The 22,859-nt window shown below is 45.6% G+C and overlaps 2 protein-coding genes and 1 pseudogene across 2 annotated transcripts in view; all 3 read left to right on the forward strand.

The window, feature by feature from the left end:
• The first annotated feature begins 6,284 nt into the window (after positions 1 to 6,284).
• LOC137760200 (heterogeneous nuclear ribonucleoproteins A2/B1-like) lies at positions 6,285 to 8,909 on the forward strand. The gene is given in 3 exon segments (XM_068537272.1): positions 6,285 to 7,288; positions 7,290 to 7,505; positions 7,934 to 8,909. Coding segments are annotated over 3 exon segments (1,023 nt in total). The 5' UTR covers positions 6,285 to 7,033; the 3' UTR covers positions 8,486 to 8,909.
• On the forward strand, positions 7,561 to 7,941 carry LOC137760197 (cytochrome c oxidase subunit 7B, mitochondrial pseudogene; annotated as a pseudogene).
• Positions 8,910 to 11,336: 2,427 nt separating the features above from the next.
• The window catches only part of LOC137760199 (zinc finger protein 77-like), a 41,651-nt gene continuing 30,128 nt past the window's right edge, over positions 11,337 to 22,859 (forward strand). The window contains 3 exon segments of the mRNA XM_068537271.1: positions 11,337 to 11,488; positions 11,490 to 11,745; positions 22,060 to 22,186. Coding sequence (XP_068393372.1) covers positions 11,337 to 11,488; positions 11,490 to 11,745; positions 22,060 to 22,186 — 535 coding nt within the window.

A 22,859-nucleotide genomic window follows, 5' to 3' on the forward strand; every position in this document is an offset into this window, starting at 1 on the left:
TTGCTGGCATGAAGATGAAAGCTCCTGTCCAGACAGTTCTACTGAATTGTGTTGTCAGCTTGGGTAAGGTGAGAAACTGTATATCCAGAGTCCTTCTGTTAGTGGTTCTGAGTTAAAGTTCTTAAGGTTAGGAAGAAGCATGAGGTCTGGAAAGCATAAGTGTGGAAACCATGATTCTCAGGTCTTCTGTACCATCAGGAGACAGAGATGCATGGCAACCTGGTGAGCCTGAGTTCCAGCACCGTTTTCTGAGTTCTGGCTCTGCCCATGTGGAACAGTCCCAATCAGACACGTTTGATGAACCCAACCCTGTGGATTTCTGACTACAGAATCTGATCCATGATGGGGGTTTATAGAGGTTATGTGTGGAAGCCAGGACCCCTAGAAAATGGAAGAGAAAAAGTTGGCATCTGGTTTGATAACTTACTTGACTGACCTGGCTGGTGATCACGAGCTCCTACCTGGTTGCCCAACAAGCCCCTGTGCACTGGTCTGTCTGTATATGGTGGTTCCAAACCCTGGGAAGAATGATTTCTTCACTGTGCCTTCCAGATCTCATACGAGTTAAGCTGTTGGTGAATTGTAACCTGGAATCGTAAAGACGGGGATCCTGGGAAACATAACCTCCCGGCCTTACCCTCAGTGAAACAACAATTCAGCAGAAACATATCTACCTTTAGATTTCATTGACCTTTCACAGTAGTACCAAGAAATGTAGCACAGTGGGGATGAGAGGGATATGGAGATGGAAGTTTCATTCATTCATTCATTCATTCATTCATTCATTCCAGGGAATATTATAGCAGAAGAGTAAACTATTTCAGATAACACTGGAAGTTGATACCTAAATGTATTATTAAAATATATACAAATCCTTAACCCTGCTGGTCCAGTGGTTAAGACTCCATGCTCCCAATGCAAGGACCATGGGCTCGATCCCTGGTCAGGGAACTAAGATCCTGCGTGCCACATGGCGCAGCCCCCCCCCCCAAAATACATACGTATATACTGACTTCAGTAGTGTGTCCTCCCCTGCCCCACCACCGATTTCATGTCCACCTGGCATCACTGACACAACCTGATTTGGAATAAGGTCTTTGCAGATGTAATCAGGATGTGGTCATATTGGATTGGTGTAGGTCCTAATACAATGATGTGTATCCTTATAAAAAGAGGGAGATTTGGGCACAGAGACCTGCACAGGAGACAGACACGTCTTCACCATGTAAAGACAGAGCAGAGATTGGTGTGATCTCTGTACAAGCCAAGACATGCAAATGATTGTTGGCAACCTCCAGAAGCTAGAAGATATGCCTAGAACAGGTTCCTCCTCAGAGCCTCCAGAAGTAGCCAGCCCTGCTGACCACTTCATTTCGTACAGCCAGCCTCCTAAACCATGAGAAAATAAGTTTCTGTTGTTTAAGCCGTCATGTCTCCAGTGCTTTGTTAGGGCAACCCAAGCAGACTAATGTAGTTCCTAGAGAGGGAGTGGGCCTTGGATATTTGAAGGACAGCCAGAGGCCAGTGTTTCTGGAGCAGAATGAGCTGGTGGCAAGAACAGCAGAGGTGAGAGGAGAGCAATGGCGGTGGGTAGGCACATCATGTCCTGATGCACTGACCTGCCGTGGTGCACTGACATTGGCCATGAGTGACATAGAGCCTAAAAGTGGCCAGATGAGGCAGCTTTACAAAGTCCCTGTGTTACCTTGAGAATAGACTCTAGGATGTTGTCACTTAAGGTAGTGGATCAGATCGGGTTGGTAGCAGTGGCAATGATGTGCCAGGTTGGAGCCCGGATGTAATTTGAAGTTAGAGCCATCAGAATTTCTTGATGGCTTGAAGGTGGGGTGAGAGGAAGAGTCAAGAGTGGCTCTATTTTGTGCAGGAAAAACTGGCATGATGATATTGCCATCAACTGACATGTAGCTCATGAGCAATGGAGAAGAATATTGGTGGAGTGTAAGCAGTTGAACTTGGAGTGTGCTGAGATGAAGCTGAGATCAGGGCATACTAAGGCAGAAGATAAACATATGAGAATTTTATTAGATTTTATTACAATTTTAAAAATATTTTAGGGATTTCCCTGGCGGTCCAGTGCTTAAGACTCTGAGCTTCCACTGCAGGGGGTGCGGGTTCGATCCCTGGTCTGGGAACTAAGATCCCACATGCCCCGTGGTGTGGCCAAAAAATAAACATAAAAGCAAGTTTTAAAAAATAAAAACATATTGTAAGAGAATGTTATTACAAACATTGGTCCCAATGGCAAAAATGTGAAAAAAAAAAAGCTGCTAACAGTTGAATCGGTACATGAAAATGGTATAGTCCTACAAGTATAAAAATAGATTAATAAAAGTACATAAATTACCAAGCTGTGGACAGCAAAACATTTTTGAATAAAAGACACTTGATACGGACTTCCCTGGTGGTCCAGTGGTTAAGAATCCACCTTCCAATGCGGGGGACGCGGGTTCGATCCCTGGTTGGGGAACTAAGATCCCACACGCCGAGGGGCAGCTAAGCCCGAGCGCCACAACTAGAGAAGCCCATGCGCCATAACGAAGACCCAGCGCAGCTAAAATAAAAAATAAATAAAATTTAAAAAGTGGACTGTTAAAGCTAATTAAAAAAAAAAGACACGATATAAAATGATACATACCATTTGATTCTATTTACATACAATATAAAACAGGAAAAATTATTGATGAAACTAAAAGTAAATGAAAGGAAATGATTTTTTAAAGTTTGGGGTATTGGTAACTGTGAGAGGGCGGGATGGGGCTTCTGATGGGGCATAAACCCAAGTGGGGTGTGGGGGGTGTGACAGCAGCCTCCCTGTCTTGTATGGATTGTGACATCATGTGTTAAAAAAAAGGAGACATCAGGCCCAAAATGTAGTCACTTGTGCTGAATCCCATGTCAGCAAGCCAAAACTTACTACCTAGCCAAATTGCACTTTCAATCTTTCCCAGGAGTGTGACCTTTAACCAGTCGATCTGGGTTTTCCTGCTCAGCACTAGTGAGGTAATCCCCTTGATAGGCCCCCTCCATCCCCCTTAGGAGGGCGGCATTGCCTGAAACCATGCATTCTTTGCTAATAATTTCCTTTTCACTTTTGAAAACCTTTCCTCTTCTGAAGCTCAATGGTGCGCCTTTCTACTTGCCAGATGGGACCCTGCCCAGTTCATCAACTGTTCAATAAAGCCAATTTGATCTTTAAATTTACTCAGAGAATTTTTGCTATTTAACAGATTTGGTGGCAGCAGTGGGATCAAAGGACTTTCCAATGGTATTCAGAGATGACCAGAAACAGAGGCGTGGGGGACTTCCCTGGCGGTCCAGTGGTTAAGACTCTGTGCTTCCACCGCAGGGGGCGCAGGTTCATCCCTGGTCAGGGAACTGAGATCCCACATGCCGTGTGCCATGTGGCGCGGCCAAAAAATAATTAATTAAAAAAACACACACACACAGGTGTGGTACCAGCAAACCTTTTTTCGAGTTCACTGTCTTTCTCACCATTTCTGAGGGCTGTGGATAAGTTCCTCTCCTTTCTGAGCTCTGCTCTCTGCTCTACTCCCAATCAAATTGACTTTCCAGTCAGGGGTTAGTGGGTCAGCTTGAGCTGGAAGATGGTTCCATCCAGAACCCTAGTCCCTAGTTCTTAGTTCAGTCTGCAATCTCCTGCTTGCTTGGAATCCCTTTCGCAAGTTGCACCCTGCATTTCCCCTTTACTGGAGTTGCTGATACAGTCCTTTCCCCAGTTGCAGTCTATTGACCCCATTTGCTGGAATCTCCTTATTTAGTCCATGCTGGGATTTTTTTTTAATTTGGCCATGCCCTGAGGCATGCTGGATCCTAGTTCCCGACCAGGGATTGGACCTGTGTCCCCTGCAGTGAAAGTGCAGAGTCCTAACCATTGGACTGCCAGGGAAGTCCCCCATGGTGGGAATTGCTGGTGGTGTACACAGACTTCTGCAGTAGTGTATCTTGGTTGCTGTTGGTTTGTTTTGGTGAACATGTTTATCTTGTTTTGTGTAGATAAAGGCTACTGCTAACATGGATCTCAGAAACCAAAAAGCCACAAAAATTGGTGGTCACAGATCAAGAATTTAAGAGCTGTTAGAACACTTGCCACCTAACTCAAAGACTCCCATGTTGGGAGAAGTTGGTCACAGAACGGGTTGGAATGGCACAAGGTCCCTTGCCAAACTCAAGAAAATTTCTATGCAGTGTGGTACATTGTAAACTACCACAGTTTCCAACTGAGTGGCCTGTCCCTTTTAGGTATTAGTTTGACTCCAAGTGACCGAAAGTATAAGAAAGAAGTAGAAGGAGGGAGGGAGGGAGGAAAGATACATACATACATACATACATACATACATACATACATACATACATACATAAATAAGATCCTTAAATCCACATGGTTAATAAGCATGCCACCTTCCAGTACACCTGTTAGGAACTGTGGTCCCAGAAGCTATAAATATCTGTAAAAATGGCAAAATCTTACTGACAACAACCTACAAATTTTGTGTCCTGAGAACATGGCTTGGGAGCCCCAAAATATGGCCAAACCGAAATGTATATTAATCTCCATTTGCAGCTAGGGTCCTACCAAACTGCTGCCATTCCTCAGGGAAATTAAAACCTAGCGTTACAATGGCTGTTATAAGGAACATTCCAATTAGATAAGATCATTTAAGAAGTGCACTTAATAAAAAATTTTAAAATAATAAAAATTTTTAAGAATTAAAAAGAAAGTGCACTTAAAAGTGAGGGCTTCCATGTGAAACAAACAGAATGGGATACCTATTTTAATTGGCATGTAGGGGCCTCCAAAAGTCAAAAAAATTTCTTAAAAATTCATTACAAAAGGCTAATAGAAAATTAAAGCTATAAGAGGTACCTAAAACAAAACTCATAAAGACAACATTGAACATAGTGGTTATTTTGACAAAACATAATGTCTACCTTTTATAATCTCTTATTATCACAAGCAGACCACTAGAAAAAATATTCGTTCTTTTAACAGAAAAACCAATTTTTACTTTTGCACTAACTTGTCATATTAAAACTTGTTCACCTAAATTTATTCCAATTTTAGCCAGTCCCGACGACACAAAAAAATCCTTTCTAAAGATTCCTTTTTTTCACAAAACTTTTACAACTTTCTATGTCCATTTTACTTGTCCTTTGTTTTCTTTCCCATTTAGAAATAACTGGCTTTAGGACAAAGTCACTTCGTTTTCCCTTAACAAAATGCATTTCCATTCCTTATACATTTTTCTTTTAATTTTCTTTTTTTTTTTTATAAATTTATTTATTTATTGGCTGTGTTGGGTCTTCGTTGCTGTGCATGGGCTTACTCTAGTTGCGGCGAGCATGGGGCTACTCTTTGTTGTGGTGCACGGGCTTCTCATTGCGGTGGCTTCTCTTGTTGCAGAGCACTGGCTCTAGGCGCGCAGGCTTCAGTAGTTGTGGCGCACGGGCTTAGTTGCTCCACGTTATGTGGGATCTTCCCGGACCAGGGCTCAAACCCATGTCCCCGGCACTGGCAGGCGGATTCTCAACCACTGCGCCACCAGGGAAGTCCCTCTTTTAATTTTCTTGCATACAAGGATGTCTTCCTTATTAATCTTAGTAGTTTTAGAAACCTTAATTTATAGTGAAATTAAGAAGTAAGCAATCGTGAACTGTTTGTTATACCAATATTTCTTTTCCAATGCAGTAAAAAGTATCTTACTAATAGATCCAAATATCTTTTGTTTTCTATAATAAGGCAAAAGTAGGTAAACTTAGACTTGTTTAGTATTGAATAACTAATGTTTCAGTATTTTATCTTACTCAGAAATGACATAGACATTCAATGAATTCCCATCATTCAATTTAACGTAGCAAACTCTAAGGGTGTAAATTACCCCCTCAACATTGGTAAGCTATTCTAAATAGATCTAGCATAAAACAATTATCACTTAAAACTTCACATAGGGAAGATGGCGGACTAGGAGGACGCGGAATTCGCGTCTCCGCACAACTAGGGCACCTACCAGGCACCAGTGGGGGACCACAGACACCTAAGGGGATGGGAGGAACCCCCAGTGACTGGTTGTTTCAATTATATTTTTATTTCTCCTAATATATTTTTTATCTTTCTAATTTTGTTTTATTTTTTGTTATTGTACTGCTCCCTTTTTTTTTTTTTTTCTTTTTTCTTTTTGCCACACCACGCAGTTTGCGGGGACCTTGGTCCCCAGGCCGGAGGTCGGGCCCGAGCTCCTGTGGTGGGAGCTCCGAGTCCAAACCGCTGGACTAACAGAGAACCTCAGACCCCAGGGAATATTAATCGGAGTGAGGCCTCCCGGAGGTCCTCATCTTAGCACCAACACCTGGCTGTATCCAACTGCCTGCAAACTCCAGTGCTGAACGTCTCAGGCCTAACAACCAGTAGGACAGGAATACAGGCACTAGCAACACAAGAAACAAATAGATAAACTGGACCTTATCAAAAGTAAAATCTTTTGTGCATCCAAGGACACTATCAAGAGAGTGAAAAGACACCCCACAGAATGGGAGAACATATTGGAAATCATATATGCGACAAGGTTTTATTATCCAGAACACATTAAACAGCCATGCATATCAATAATAAAAATGCAAACAACCCAGTTAAAAAATGGGAAAGAAGTTGAATAGACTTTTGTCCAAGAGTGATATACAAAGGGCCAATAAACAGATGAAAATTTTCTCCACATTGCTAATCATCAGGGAAATGCACGTCAAAACCACATGAGATAACCACTTTGCACCTGCTAGGATGGCTAGAATCATGGCCAGAAGTGTTGTCAAGGAGAAAAGCAGCGGCGGCTGCTCTAGTGGCAGTAGCAGTAGCGCCGGGTCCAGAGAGTGGAGGTGCTCCTAGAGCAGCGGCAGTTCTGACTACAGCGCCGGGACGAGTCCGGTTCGTGTTCGTCCGTGGAGATCTCTCTCATCTCGCTCGGCTGCGGGAAATCAGGCTGAAGCGACTGAGTCCGCGATGGAGAGAGAAAAGGAACAAATCCGTAAACTCTTTATTGGTGGCCTGAGCTTTGAAACTACAGAAGAAAGTTTGAAGAACTACTGCGAACAATGGGGAAAACTTACAGATTGTGTGGTAATGAGGGATCCTGCAAGCAAAAGATCAAGAGGATTTGGTTTTGTAACTTTTTCATCCATGGCTGAGACTGATGCTGCCATGGCTGCCAGACCTCATTCAACTGATGGGAGAGCGGTTGAGCCAAAACGTGCTGTTTGCAAGAGGGGAATCTGGAAAGCCAGGGGCTCATGTCACTGTGAAGAAGCTGTTTGTAGGTGGAATTAAAGAAGATACTGAGGAATATCATCTTAGAGATTACTTTGAGGCATATGGACAAATTGATACCATTGAGATAATTACTGATAGGCAGTCTGGAAAGAAAAGAGGCTTTGGGTTTGTTACTTTTGATAAGTATGATCCTGTGGATAAGACTGTGTTGCAAAGAAGTCAGCAACTGCAGTTGCCGCCGTTCTGTCTTCAGCTTCACGATGTTTCCCTTGGCCAAAAACGCACTAAGTCATCTCCGAGTTTGAGGCATTCCGCAAACAATGGCAAGGCAGAGCCACCAGAAGCGGGCACCTAATTTCCATGACAAATATGGTAATGCTGTATTAGCTAGTGGAGCCACTTTCTGTGTTGCTGTATGGGCATATACAGCAACACAAATTGGAATAGAAGGGAACCTGTCCCCTGTTGGCAGAGTCACCCCAAAGGAATGGAGAGAACAATGATCATCCCAGCTGGTTTAATACTGAATTGTTTCAAAATCAACTCATAATTGATGCCAAGTAAAAGCATTAAAATATGGCGTGATTGAAGAAATAAAGTACATTTGAAAACCTCAACAAAAAAAAAAGAAAGACTGTGTTGCAGAAATACCATACCATCAATGGTCGTAATGCAGAAGTAAGAAAGGCTTTGTCTAGACAAGAAATGCAGGAATTCCAAAGTTCTAGAAGTGGAAGAGGAGGCCACTTTGGTTTTGGAGATTCTTGCGGTGCTGGTGGCAATTTTGGACCAGGAAGTAACTTAAGAGGAGGACCTGATGGATATGGAAGTGGTCCTGGATTTAGGGATGGGTATCCTGGGTATGGAGGAAGACCTGGAGGTGGCAATTTTGGAGGTGGCCCAGGTTATGGAGGAGGAGGAGGAGAGTATGGTGGTAGAGGTTCTGGATCTGGCAACCAGGGTGGGAGCTCCTGGGGTGGGTGTGGTATCTATGGAGGAAGAAATTGTGGAAGTGGAAATGACAATGATTTTGGAAATTATAACCAGCAACCTTCTAACTACGGTCCAATGAAGAGTGGAAACTTTGGTGGTAGCAGGAACATGGGGGGACCATATGGTGGAAGAAACTATGGTCCAGGAAGCAGTGAAGGAAGTGGGGGTTATGGAGGGAGAAGCCGATATTGATCTTCTTCCTATTTACCGTGGGCTTCACTGTATAAATACAAGAGGATGAGAGCCCAGAGGTAACAGAACAGCTTCAGGTGACTGAAATAACAATGTTAAGGAAACTCTTATCTCAGTCATGCATAAGTATGCAGTAATATGGCAGAAGACACCAGAGCAGATGCAGAGAGCCATTTTGTGAATGGATTGGATTATTTAATAACATTACTGTGGAGGAAGGATTGTAAAAAAAAAAAAAAAAAAGTGCCTTTGAGACAGTTTCTTAGCTTTTTAATTATTGTTTCTTTCTAGCAGTCTTTGTAAGTGTAGAAGCATTCCTTGTTTGATAATGTTAAATTTGTAAGTTTCAGGTGACATGTAAAACCTTTTTTAAGATTTTTCTCAAAGTTTTGAAAAGCTATTAGCCAGGATCATGGTGTAATAAGACATAACATTTTTCCTTTAAAAAATTTAAGTGCGTCTGTAGAGTTAAGAAGCTGTTGTACATTTATGATTTAATAAAATAATTCTAAAGGAAAAAAAAAAGAAATGTTGTCAAGGATATGGAGAAATTAGAACCCTGTACATTGCTGGTGGGAATGTAAAATGGTGCAGCCACTGTGGGTAAGAGCTTGGTGGTTCCTCAAAAAGTTAAACATGAAATTAACCCTGTGAGCCAACATTTCCACTCCTGCCTATACTGAAACAGATGCTCAAATACGTGTACGTGAATGCTGGTTGCAGCACTATTCACAATAGCCAAAAGGTGGAAATGTCCTGAATGTCCATCAGTGGCTGATGGAAATGTCCCGAATGTCCATCAGTGGCTGAATGGATAAACAAAGTGTAACCTGTACATAGGATGAGAATAATAGTCATAAAAAGTAAGGGAAGCTCTGACACATGCTGCAACATGAATGAAACCTTGAAAATATGCTGAGGAAAAAAGCCAGACACAAAAGACCAATATTGTATGATTTCATTTAGGTATATACAATGTCCAGACTAGGTAAATCCAAACACAGAAAAAAAAATTTTTTTAAAGAATTTTTTTGGCCATGCCTCGCAGCTTGTGGGATCTTAGTTCCCCCACCAGGGATTGAACCCAGGCCCTCAGCAGTGAAACTGCAGAGTCCTAACCATTGGACTGCCAGGGAATTTCCAGACAGAAAGTATTTTAGTGGTGACCAAGAGGTAGGGTTATCATGGCTATAATGGCCTTATAATTTGTTTTTAAACGAGTATACAGTTCACATACCATAACGTTCACACTTTTAAGTGTAAAACTCAGTGGCTTTTTGTACATTGCACAGCTGTCCAACCATCACTATACAGTGTGAAAAAGGAAATATAACTTTTACATTTCAAAATTCACAGAGACTGACTAAAAGCTGATCTGACATAAATTTCCCTGCAGTATAAAATGCACACCTGAGAACTGTGACATCTCAGTGGCTGTGCTGAGACCAGTTCTGCAGGGAGACTGGGACCTCAGGGTCTGACTTCCCATGGGGTAAAGCTCCCTGGGCCTTGGGTAGCTGACCTCAAGCCCCAGCGGTGGGAGCTTGGACTAAGGGCAGAGCCTCCTGCTGTTAAAGGTCACACATGGACCAAGCCTGACCCTGCGTAGCACATGGTGGTGTCATTGAGTCTTTGTTCTTAAAGGGCACGTTTCCACAATGACCTTGCCCTGGGCCACACCTTGACACTGTAGATCACCAAGCTGATGAAAGAAATTTTCACCTATTGAGGTATGGGGAAGTTATTCGGGCTTATACATGATTTAACTCGAATCTTATGCTAACTAAAATGGCCTGTTTGTGACCTATCAAACACATTGTCTGCTTTAATTATTTTTTGTTGTTGTTGTTTTTTAATTAATTAATTTATTTATTTATTTTTGGCTGTGTTGGGTCTTCGTTTCTGTGCGAGGGCTTTCTCCAGTTGCGGCGAGCGGAGGCCACTCTTCATCGCGGAGCGCGGGCCTCTCACTGTCGCGGCCTCTCCCGTTGCGGAGCACAGGCTCCAGACGCGCAGGCTCAGTAGTTGTGGCTCACGGGCTTAGTTGCTCCGCGGCATGTGGGATCCTCCCAGACCAGTGCTCGAACCCGTGTCCCCTGCATTGGCAGGCAGATTCCTAACCACTGCGCCACCAGGGAAGCCCTGCTTTAATTATTAAAGGGCGCATTGACCAGAACAAAAGATGTCCGTGTTAAAAATAAAGACTAGATGTCTCCCTTCCTGGGACACCAATGCTGGTCCTCCTTCGATGATGACTCCCTTCCCAGGTGCCAAGGCCATAGCTACTCGTTGCCTCTTGCTGCAGCCTATGTGCTGATCTGTTTGTTTTTTGCCGTTTTTTAAAAAAATATTTACTTATTTGGCCGCACCGGGTCTTAGTTGCAGCACGCGAGATCTTCGTTGTGGCATGCGGGGTCTTTAGTTGCAGCATGTGGGATCTAGTTCCCTGACCAAGGGTTGAACCCACGCCCCCTGCACTGGGAGCACGAAGTCTTAACCAGTGGACCACCGGGGAAGTCCCTGATCTGTTCGTTTTTGGAAACTTGAAGGAATGTTTCCCTGCCTTGTTTGCTGTTAAGAGTTCTGACAAGATAGAAAACGGTGCTAAAAACCATGCTTCTCCTGAGCAGGTCCTCTGAGTTATCTGAGAGGCCGTCTTAAGGGCTCTAGTCTTCAGTTTGGCTCAAAAGACTTTTCTGTTCCTATTATAGATCGTTTATTTTTTATTTCCATCAACAAGGCCCTATGACCCGTATTTTCTCATCCTCATTCCGGATATGGAGCGATCCCCGGGGAAACTGAGTCTGGACTTCCAGGTGCAGGAGGAGGACACAGGGGAGCCACCGAGCAGATGCCACAGGGTGTGCCGCGCCCAGAGCTCGTTCTGCACGGAGCCCAATTCCCAGGCGGGCGGATCAGCCACGCGTGTCCCTGTGGCCTGTCATTCGGAGGCAGGGGCGAGGTCTGGTTGAACTGTCCAATCAGCGGCGACTGGGGTCCGGACAAACAGCAATCAGGACAGAGGGGGACTAGGAGGACTGTCCATCAGGGCAGGGGCGGGGCAAGGATTACTGTCCAATCAGAGCCCGGGCCCCGGAGAGGGCGGGCGGCGCGCGCGTTCCCAGCCCGCGGAAGTTTTTCTGCGCTTGTGCGAACTTGTCCTGCGCGGCTGCAGGTGTCGCGTCCCCGTCGGTCTCACCTGCCCAGGTCGGAGGGTCGCCCCGAGGACGCTTCGGAGAACTCGGAAACAGGCAGAGATGGTGAGTGCACCGCTCAGGGCCCTAACAGGGAAAAGGCTGGTTCGAAGGGTCCGGAACTTGCCGAAAGCGACGGACGGGCTAGGGTCTCCCCGTGTCCCACCCACCCCGGAGTCCCGACCCGAGTCTCCCCCTCGGCCGCGGGCTGAGGACCTGCCGTGTTGCTCCGTCACTGCTCGGGGTCCGGGGAGTCCGGACCGAATCTTTGGCCCCGTGGGGGTCGGAGGGAGGACAGGACTACTCTCGACGCGGGCCGTTAGGCGCTGGGGCGTGGGGGACCCGCCCTGGACCTGACAGATAAAGTCAAGCCTGGACTTGTCAAGGAGACTGTATTGCAAATACTGTTGCGATAGCGCCGAGGCTCGGATCTCAGAGATGTGCCAGCGTCTCCAACCGCACAGCAAAGGGCTTTTCTGTGTGAGGAGGGCGAGCGGGAGGGAAGTTGGGCGAGTGAGAGCGGTGCGCGGAGTGCGGGGCCAGCGTGGCTGGACTGGACAGGGCTCCCTCGGTCACCTGTTGTCTGGAGAAGCTGACCAGGGGCTTGTTCGGAACCTCAGTGTTGCTCAGACGTGGGGGCGACACCCCGTCCAGGGAGAAGGCTGACGATGTGGGTTAAGAAACAGGACACAGAGAACTTGGTCAAGCCCAAATGTGTGGGCAGGAGGGCCGGATCTCCTCGTGTCAAAGATAAAATGTCAAAGTGGGGCTGGCCCCTGAATACATGCAGGGAGCATCACAGAGTGTCTTTGTACTCTGGGAACAGATTCACAGTGACCTTGCCCCGAGGCCAACCCCTGACTCAGGAGGTCCGCAGGCCCTCCTGTCTCATGTGGAACAGTAATCAGTATTGAGCTTTATTTGGGGTCTTAGGAATTGCAACTTGGGGGACCCAGGTTTGAGTTGATGGAATACAATTTATGGTTTTGAGGCATAAGAAAGAAAATTTAAGCATAACATTACTCTCTGCCCTTATTGGGCCCTCCCTAATGTGCATTGTGCGTCTGCATTATACATTAACCAGACTTTCTCAGAGGTAGGAATGTCTGCTCCACCGGAAAGATCAAATTTTTTTCCTCGTTCTGCCACCAGCAATGTAACTCCAAGATAACATACCTTTCCTAATCCTGTCAGGGGTCATGCTGATCTGCTGCAGATCTAGACTATGTATTTTTGGTGAACCTTATGTGAGATGTCATTGTGTCATTTTGATATATGCTCCTTTGTCTCAAAAATGTATATGATGGCCTTAGACTTCTAGTAAGTGGAACAGCCCTCTGAGTTTTATGAGAGACTGTCTCCTGGGTTATAATCCTCACATAGGCTTAAACAAAATTTTCTATTTTCTCTTTTAGATCGACTATTCATTAATTTTTCATCAACAGCGTAACACTGAAAGTGTTGTAGGGAGGAGAAAGATTAACAGACTTATTAAAGGAAAAGCCACAGGGTGGTTAAAGTTGCCTGGCATGAGTTATGATAGACTGACACAGGGAATGAAATATTTGTCCTTAAGGAATAGGCTGTCACGAGTTATTTAGGGGAAGGGTCCAATAAGTATCTTGACTTTCTGGGTCATTGGGCAGATGTTCTGGATGCCTGCGTTAAGGCAGTAAGTGGTCAAAAGTTCAGATTCCATCTGGGCTGAGACCTGCATAAGTCCCACTTCCTCAGTGGCCTCCTGGCTCCATTTTAGAGCGCTCTCTTAGCAATACTGACTCCATTTTGATTTTCCCTTCACACCTGTCCCCTGCTGTCCTGGCTCCCGGACTTAGGGGGGCAGCCCTGGACAGGGGGCACTGAGGGGAACTGAGTGGCACTTTTCTGTTCAGGAGAAGGGGACTGCAAGCTGTGGGCTGATGCTGTATCTGTCTGGCCAGGAGTACATTCGGCTTAGAGTCCACCAGGGCAGCCAGGTCTGGCGCCCCATAGAAAGCCAGGCAGTAAAGGGCTGAAGCCACCCACCCGCACTTCCGCCCTGCTCCGTCACGTGGCCTACAGCCCGCCCTTCTCTCAGAATCCAGGCCTGCACCCGTTGTCAATCAGGGCCCAAAAAGGGGGTGTGCCCAGAGACCCGTCCAATTAAGGTGCGAAGTCTTGGAGCCTCATCCAATCAGAGAAGGGGGCGGGCGCATTGGTATACGTGGTGACGTCGCTCTTAGCCGACCTGGTGTTCTGTCGCAACTACTTCAGGGGGCCTCAGGTGTCCCGTCGCTGTCGCTCTAACCTGCCGGAGCTGTTGAGCTGCAGGGCCGCGGGGAGGACGACCTGAATGCGCGGAGAGGGGCTGAAATGGTGAGTGCGTGGGGCTGGCGCCGAGACCGTCTGGGTCTGGTTCGAATTGGCCGGAAGCTGCAGCAGGCTAGGACTCCGTGACCCCGGTCCGGACCCTAGTTTCCACCCTCGACCGCGTCGCGCGGTCCCGGGGTCCTGTCCAGTCCTCGAGTGGGGTCTCGGATCCCAGCTCGGGTGTCTGCCCTCGACCGCAACGTGGGATCCCGTGAGTTCCGACCCAGTCCCTGTCCCGGTGGGTGTTTGAGCGAGGACGGGGCGAGCCCCTGGAGCGGGCGGTCAGGCGCTGGGGTCCCGCCCTGGACCTGACAGATAATGTCAAGTCCAGGGTTGGTCAGGGAGAGTGTTTTGCAATTAATGTTGCGATAGGGCCGAAGCTCGGATCTCAGGGATGTGCCAGCGTCTCCAACCACACAGCAAAGGGCTTTTCTCTTCTGTGAGAGGAGGGTGAGAGGAAGGCGGATTGACAGAACCAGAGGTCCTGTGGTCAGGGCGTCCTCGGCCCAGGTGAGAGGGGATTTGCTCTGCAGCTCAGTGATGCTCAGTTTGGGAGGTGTAGCGGGGAGTGACCCAGAGTCAGGGGCATTTGGGAAGAGAAGCCTGAGTAAAGTTTAGGTAAAAAATGGATGTTGAGCTTAAAAATAAGTTATTTACTAGGAAAAATGGATTTATTTGGGAACAGCAAAAAATTGCAATTCGGGACAGACAAGGTATAGCAAAAGCCATAGGCAAGTCCAACAGACTTATTTATTGGAGAAAAAGGAGGGAGTTGGGAGGGGTTGTATTGATGTAAAGTCCGTGGAGAGATGGAGAATTCAGGTTGATGCTGGTTTCTCATTGGCTAGTTGCTGGGGTAGCCAGTTTCTTGAGAAGATGCAATGTATGTACATCTTTTTCTGTTGAGGCCTGTAATTGTTGATTCTTTCGTGTTTTCAATTTTTCTGTTGGGGACTGTAATTGACATTTCTCCCTGTAATTGATGTCAAGTGGTACTGGGTGAGGCGCTTCCTCTGCACCCACCCACACTTCTTTTTAGTGCGTTTTCTCTTTTTAAATTTTCACATGGGCCATTGAGAACACTAGGTCAACCCTGTGGCATTAAAAAAATTACAAACTTTCCAACAAGAGACCTTTATTCAAATGAGTTCCTGCAGGGGGAGAAGGGTCTGTTGCACCAGGCACAGGGGGCTCTGCAGGAAGGGAGACATGTGAACCTAAGATCTGCAAGTGTCTCAAGAGTTGGGCAAAGAGAGTTTTTCTCTTATACAGAGGAGTAAACAACACCAGGAGGGACCAGGTGTGATGCTTGGATAGCAGATCCCTGAGGCCAGCCTGTCCTTAGGGGTCTGTCTGCTGGCTGCGGTGAGGCCAGGTCAGGGGGAAGGAGAGGAGCTGAACCAAACTTTGGCCAACAAGCATTTGTTCTGCTTGGTCAGTGGGGGGAACAGTTCCACCAATCACTGATGAGGTGGAGATGGGGCTTTCGGGGGACTGTGTCTGGCCTTGTCCTGGATAAACAAGGGGCCTCCATGTGAGTCTTATCTGAGTCAGGTGGGGCACGGGGGCGGTTTCTTGCAGCCTGCCATCTTCCAAAACACCAAAGGGTGGGGGGTCCTTTCAGCTTCCATCGAAGTTTCCAGGAGCACAGGGCTCAGGGAGGGTTCAGCATTGTCCCGTGACACCTGTGGGCTGCCTCCTCTGGGTCCAGCTCGGCACTAATAGCTTCCCCTAATCCAGCTTCCGGTTTCAGCAAGTGTAAAATTCTGCATTCTTTCTGCCTGGTTTCTTCTCCTTAGTGAGGGTAGTAAGCATCTCAGGTCTTTGCCCTTTCCTGCTGACTTGTATTATTCCAGGCTTTTGGGCCTTAACCAGAGATGCCTCTGGAGAGAAGTGTCTCAGTACAGAAAATGTTTTCTCTTCCATTAGAATTTCAGGAAATGCAGACAGTCCCACCCCTTCATGTGAAATGGGTGGAGAGATGGATTTAAAAGATTCAGAGAAATTGTAATGACTCTTCCATGCAGGGTGCAGAGTTCTGACACTGTCTGAATCTGGTCCACTAACTGTTATTACCTGGACAACAGAGATGAATGGAAATTCTGTGCAATGTGACCAGGGCTATTGAGACTTGCTTACTTCTGATTAGATGAGTTACAGCTTGTCATCATGAGGTTATTAGTGAACTGATGCCTGTCTTCTGAAAGGGATGAGCAGTAACCAGTTGCTCAAACCATAAAAGTGCCCTAGAATTTCCCTCTCCTGCGTTATCCATGAACACAGGAGGAAGCAGTGGTCCTGCAGGTTCTCATTTACACACTGAGACAGGGGTCTTTGTCTCCTGTAAATGACCCACGGGGCTTGAAGCAGGTGCATCATCTGGGGTGGGACAAGCTGAGCCTGTGAGGGAGGTGAAGGAAGGTGCCCTGGGGTCTTGCCCCACCCCGCCTCCCCACCCCACCCCCCCATTGCAGGTGGCCTCCAGACCAGAGAACCACCACAGAAGGAGCTGTTGATGGCACGAGCATGGGGCAGGGCATCCAGCTCCAGAAGTGCTGGGGACGGTTTGTCCTCTGAGGTTGTGCTGCCCTCGGCTGTCTCTTGACCTTTGCTTTTGGCCTCATTCAGTGAGTTGGTGGATTGAGTGTGATGTGTGCACCCTGAGTGAGTCTGTGAAGGTCAGATGTGGGGAAGGCTCCTTGGGCTCAACTGCTGTTCAGAGGGTCGATGAATTAGAGAGTTTCTCTGGGTCAGAACTTCAACTTGAACGTTTCCTCCTGGGTGAGAATTGAGGCCCAGAGGAGGGGGCATTTCTACACTGAGGTGGAGCTCAGTCCTTCCCCCTGCCCTGCGGGTACCCATCCAGCTTGGATGGCTTTGACCTTCTGACTTGGGGTTTCCTTGTGCACCGTGGGCAGCACGCTGCTGATCTGAGTGGCTCACACTTGACTGCTCTTCCCTTTCGTTTCCTCCTTGATACAGTGTTCTGCCCTGTGACTCAGTGTGCAAGCATGTAAGACTTTTTTGTTCCATTACTTGAAAGTGTAGGGTTGTTTGGTTTTTGTAGATTTCACCAATTTTATATGTATGTGTATGTGTGTGTACAGTTTTATCATGTGTACATGTGTATAGCCATCACCACAATCAAGATACAGCACTATTCTATCACTATAAAGATAGTTCCTGCTATCCCTTTATAGTCACACAAACCCCACTTCCTTCTCCCCCTCACCCCTAACTTCTGACAACCACTTATCTGTTCTTCATTTCTATAATTCTTCTAGTAATTTTTTAAATATTTATTTGGTTGCACTGGGTCTTAGTTGCAGCAGGCAGGCTCATTAGTTGTGGCATGCAAACTCTTACTTGCAGCATGCATGTGGGATCTAGTTCCCTGACCAGGGATTGAACCCGGGCCCCCTGCATTGGGAGCACGGAGTCCTATCCACTGCACCACCAGGGAAGTCCCTCTTCTAGTAATTTCCTATTGCATACTTTTTTCAACTCTTTCTGGGACTCCAGTGATACTAATGTTTTATCTTTTGTGTTTGTCCCACAGGTCACTAAGGCTCTTCCACTTTTTTTTTGGTCTATTTTCTCTCTGTTGTTCAGATTGGGTAAATTCTGATGTTCTACCTTCAAGTTGACTGATTCTTTCCTCTGTCTTATTCATTCTGTATTGAAACCATCCAGTTTTTTAGTTCAGTTGTTATATTTTTCAGTTCTAAAATATCCATTTGTTTCTTCTTTATATCTTTTCTTTCTTTGCTGAGACTTTCAATTTTTTATTTGTTTCAGGTGTGTTTGTAATTACTCACTCAAGTATTTTTCAGTGGCTTTAAAATCCTTGTCAGATAATTCCATGTGTGATTTTGGTGTTGGTGTCTGTTGATTGTCATTTTTTGTTTGTTTGTTTTATTATTATTTGGCTGCGTCGGGTGTTAGTTGTGGCACACGGATCTTCGTTGCGGCGCGTGGGCTCTTCCTTGTGGCGCGCAGGCTTATTTGCCCTGCGGCATGTGGGATCTTAGTTCCCCCACCAGGGATCCAACCCGCGTCCCCTGCATTGGAAGCCAGATTCTTTACCACTGGACCACCAGCGAAGTCCCTTGCATTTCAGTTTTTGTTGCACTTAGCAGATACTGCGTTGTTTGCAAATTGAAGGTGTTGTGCAACCCTGCATCTGAGCAAGTCTGTGGGTGCCATTTTCAGAGTATTTGCTCACTGATGGTCAGCATTTTTTAGCAATAGTGTTTTTTAATGTATGTACAAGGTTTTTTAGATATAAGTCTATTGAACACTTAAAAGACTATGTGACTTTTACCTGTACAGGGAAGCCAAAAAATTTGTGTAATTCAGTTTATTGCAATATTTCCTTTATTGTGGTGCTCTGGAATTAAACCCACAGTGTTGCCAAGGCCTGCATGTATTTTTTCCTGGTAAAACGACGCCATTAGTTTTCTCTATTAATGATTTTAAAACTCAAGCATGTACTGCAGGTCAGCATTAGAGAGATTTCTATGTCTATTATTACCAAGAGATGAGGGTGAGAAATACATTTGGATATTTGAAAAGACTCTCTGAGCAGAAACAAGAGTTGAAATGTGGTTTTATGATAAACCATTCAGAAGACCTCAGTCATCCAATACTAAAAACACAGAACAGAAGATAAACAGGCACTAAGCATGTGCCATTGTCTCCAGCACGTGACACGTGCCACGTGACATATTAAGGCATCTTTTGCTCCCATCCTGGTATATGCAGCAGAGAGACAGGCTTTAAATGGGAACCAGCACTTCTGCTCAAATGCATTGGGCAGATTTGTTTTTTATATTCTCCCATTCCATACACCCTGAAAGCTCTCATGATGAAGCACTTCTTGACCCATAGCAGCCCAACGGTGTACACAGATATCTATTTACTAGAGAGGAGCAGTTCCCCGTTGAACAGTAGGAAGGAATTAGAAGAGGGTAATGTATAAAGTCCCAAGACTGGTACATTAGTTGCTCTCAAGAAATTTATGCTTCGGTGATAAGGAGATAGACGAGATGAAGACTTAACTAAAGATGAGATTCCATTATTATGGATCCTGCGGGGGAATAATTGTTCATCGGTATTTTGCTCCATTGGGATAAGAGTTTGAAAAGCACTTCATACGCCTTAAAAAAAATCACGTTTACTAGAGTAAGATCATTTAACTTAATACTAATTATTTATTATTTCCCATATTTGTCCATTTTCAAAGCTCAACAGGCTCCATAAAGTATACTGAAGAGTGACCTGTTCACTTGTTGTTAAGGCGGGTGCGTGGAAATAGTGTACTAGAACTACATCTTTTATGAACTGTCAGCTTGCAACATTTCCCCCTCAAGAAAGGTATCAAAAATTGTGCTTTATGGAAACCTCCCTCCATACTAGGAAAGACTATGAAAGATTTTGAGCCCGGTTCCTTTTGGAAAAGACAGTCTTTCCTCATCTCCAAGACTGAGCATCATTCATCACCTTTAGGGCCAGTCATGTTTAAAGGCTTCACATCCACTCAGCCCATCCTCAGGAGCTGCTTCTTGCTGAGCCGTGTTATCTGCCAGCTCTTCATTCTGGGCTTTTGAAAGTGGTTATTTTTTGTCTTTTTTCTTTCTTGATGGGGCCGTTTTAGGAGTTTCAACAAGGATGATCAGGCTTATGGATGGTGCAGGGTATTGGGAGGACTCTTCTCCAGGAGCTCTCCTTGGTGGGTGGAAACAGTCTGTAGGTGACGGCGGTTCCAAGTTGAACGTGACTGGCCCACTCTGCTTTCAGCTCACACATGGTGGAGTGTGCGACGTTACTTCTCTCCAGGAAATCTCTGTTAAGGCAGTTTGGGGAATCACCGTTTTCAGCCTGTAGTCTTGAAAGAAAACCAGACTGAATTTTCGTCTCCTGTAGAAATAGAACATCATGCGTCAAGTTCCATCTCTGGGCACGTGTTGCATCCTTGACAATTGGTTTGTGATATCTCCTCAACCTGCTGGATCTCTGAAACGTTTGTAATTTTGTTCCTTAGGCAATTCATATTCTTTTATTTGCCGAAGTTCTGGTGCTTTTGAGTAAAACTGCCATTAGATTAAGAAGAACATGTTTTTAGCTAGTCTGAATCTATTTTTTAAACAGTTTTTATTGAGGTATAATTTATGAACCGTGAGGTTTCCTGGTTTAAACTGTAAAATTCAAAAGTGTTAGAATGTTTACTGGATTGTGCAACCATCCTCATATTCTAATTTTAGATATTTTTATCACCCAGAAGAACTTGTACCTGCTGGCAGTCACCACTCATTCCAAGCCTCCGCCCGCCCTTGGTCTAGGCAGGTTATTAATCTAATTTCTGTCTCTATAGATTTGTTCATTCTGTACATTTCACATAAATGATATGATACTGCCTGTGGGCTTTTGTGAATCCTGTTAATGTTTTTAAAGTTCATTGATTTTGTGTCGTGGATTAGTACTTCATTCCTCTTGTTGCAAATAATATTCCGTTGTGAGATTACTGTGTTTGCTTATCCAAATCAGTTGATGACCTTTTGAGTTGTTTCCATTTTTTGGCTGTCATGAATCATGCTGCTGTAAACATCTGTGTATTAGTTTTTGGGGTTTTTAAAATATTTATTTATTTATTTGGCTGCATCAGGTCTTAGTTGCAGCACGTGGGCTCTTCTTCGTTGCAGCGCACGGACTTAGTTGCCCCGCGGTGTGTGGGATCTTAGTTCCCCGACCAGGGATCAAGCCTGCGTCCCCTGCATTGGAAGGCATATTCTTAACCACTGGACCACCAGGGAAGTCCCTGTGTATTAGTTTTTGTGTTGGTGTTTGCTTTCGCCTCTCTTGGGTAGATAGATACCTAGGGTGGAATTGCTGTGTTATATGGTGACACTGTGTTTATCATTTTGAGGATCTGCTGGACTGTCTTCCAAAGTGGCTTCATTTTACCTTCCCACCAGCAGTGTGTAAGGTTCCAACTTTCCCACGTCCTCACCAGCATCTGCTTGTCTGTCTTATAGCCTTCCTAGTGGGTAGGAAGAGGTATCTGCTTGTAGTTTTCATTGCATTTCCCTGATGACTAATGTCTCATATTTTCAGGTGTGTGATTAGCAAACCCCAGTTGCAGCCCCGGGTGAGGTAGCCTTGCCTTCTTTGTAGCTGATGTAGTTGGAATATTTTATCATTTCAATTTTCGGAATATATTTTTAATTAAAATTCTAATTGATAAAGATAGTTTGCTTTATATTTCAAGGGTGTAGAGTCATACCATATTGTCCTAAAAACATTAACTCGGTGATTTTTCTCTGTGTTAAAGTCATCTTTGGCTCTAATGCCATCAGATCCTTCTGTGACTCTTCTTCGTGGGGCATTATTCTTGATTATTTATCTGAGAGGCCCTGCTGGCTTGACAGATCCCTCAGGAACCAGGGCTCCTCTTACCCCACAGGTGTCCCAGGCCCTGGGCCCTGGCCTGCGTCTGTGCCCTCGGTGTCCACCTCATCCTGGCAGGGGGTTCGTATCTCTACCTCTGTCGGATATGACGGGACTGGCCCAGGCTTTTACATGCTGTTCAGTCCAGGCGAGAGTTGTTCAGATTCAGCATCCCTGGAAAATCAGTGTTCAAGACCTCCTGACAGTCTGCTCTGGTTCTAGGAGGTTCAAGGAAATAACTTATGAGCAGGCCAAGTGTCCATTTCCATGTCATCTGAATGATGATTTCATTTTCAATATGTGTCATACCTCACAGTCTGCTCTATCTCAGTAAAAACCGTTTTTTTTCATTATGTGTGCATGAGTGTTTATCAGATATTGCTGTTACACGTTGCTTCAGTTTCCAGCACTTACCATCACTGAGTAAAATGCATTTGACTGGCTTGTGTGTGTTCATTTCCCACAAGAGTGTAAGCTCAGGAGTCCTAGGAATTGAGTCTGGTTCCTGACTGTTGGCCTCCCCATCCTCCCACACACGGGGGTGAAAAGGGAGCCTTGCTGACATGGAACCTGTGGCTGTTTCAGGACTCGGTGGTCTTTGAGGACGTGGCTGTGAACTTCACCGCAGAGGAGTGGGCTTTGCTGGACCCGCCTCAGAGGAAGCTCTACAGAGACGTGATGCTGGAGACCTTCAGGAACCTGGCCTCTGTGGGTGAGGATGGCTTCCTCCCTGCACTTAGTCTTTAGGGAACAAATATTTCTTACAATGTTCTTTCTTACTGGAACCAAGGAATAGGAATATGTTGAAAAACAGGCAGACGTGGTCCCCACCTTTATAGAACCTACCTAGAGTCAAATAGCTTTTCCATGACCATAAATATTTCTATATTGAATTGATTTTTATTACTCTTGATCAGAATCCTGAGGCTCCCTAACTGTATAAATGTGAGCGTGGTCTCCAGTGTCACTTTGGGGCAGTGAGAGCGGCGTTATGGTTTTCACCCTGTGAAGGTTACACTGTGATCAGTACACATTTGACCTGATAATCTTGCTGCAGGTAAACCCAAACTCATCCATCCTCCCCATGAGGAGCTTTTCTCCACTAGCAGAACAGCAGCCAGGCACCATCCGATCTCCCAGTGGCAGCTGGGTCAGTGGAGATAGGCTTCCTCTAGGGCCTCTGTGCCTGTGATCACCAGGAGGGCACACCTCTCGGGAGGAGCAGGTTCTGGATCAGGGAGAGATATTTGGACATAACTGTTAGAAACATGACTCGGTCTTTGAGAAGGTGACTTTTGTCATTAACCTGGCTTCCCTGTTGGACTTTTCATCCATCTTTGCCCACTTGGGAAGTCTTTTTGTAGCTCCTCTTACGAAGGGAGCAT

The sequence above is a fragment of the Eschrichtius robustus genome, chromosome 2 (genome assembly GCF_028021215.1).
Source record: "Eschrichtius robustus isolate mEscRob2 chromosome 2, mEscRob2.pri, whole genome shotgun sequence".
Taxonomy (NCBI): Eukaryota; Metazoa; Chordata; class Mammalia; order Artiodactyla; family Eschrichtiidae; genus Eschrichtius; species Eschrichtius robustus.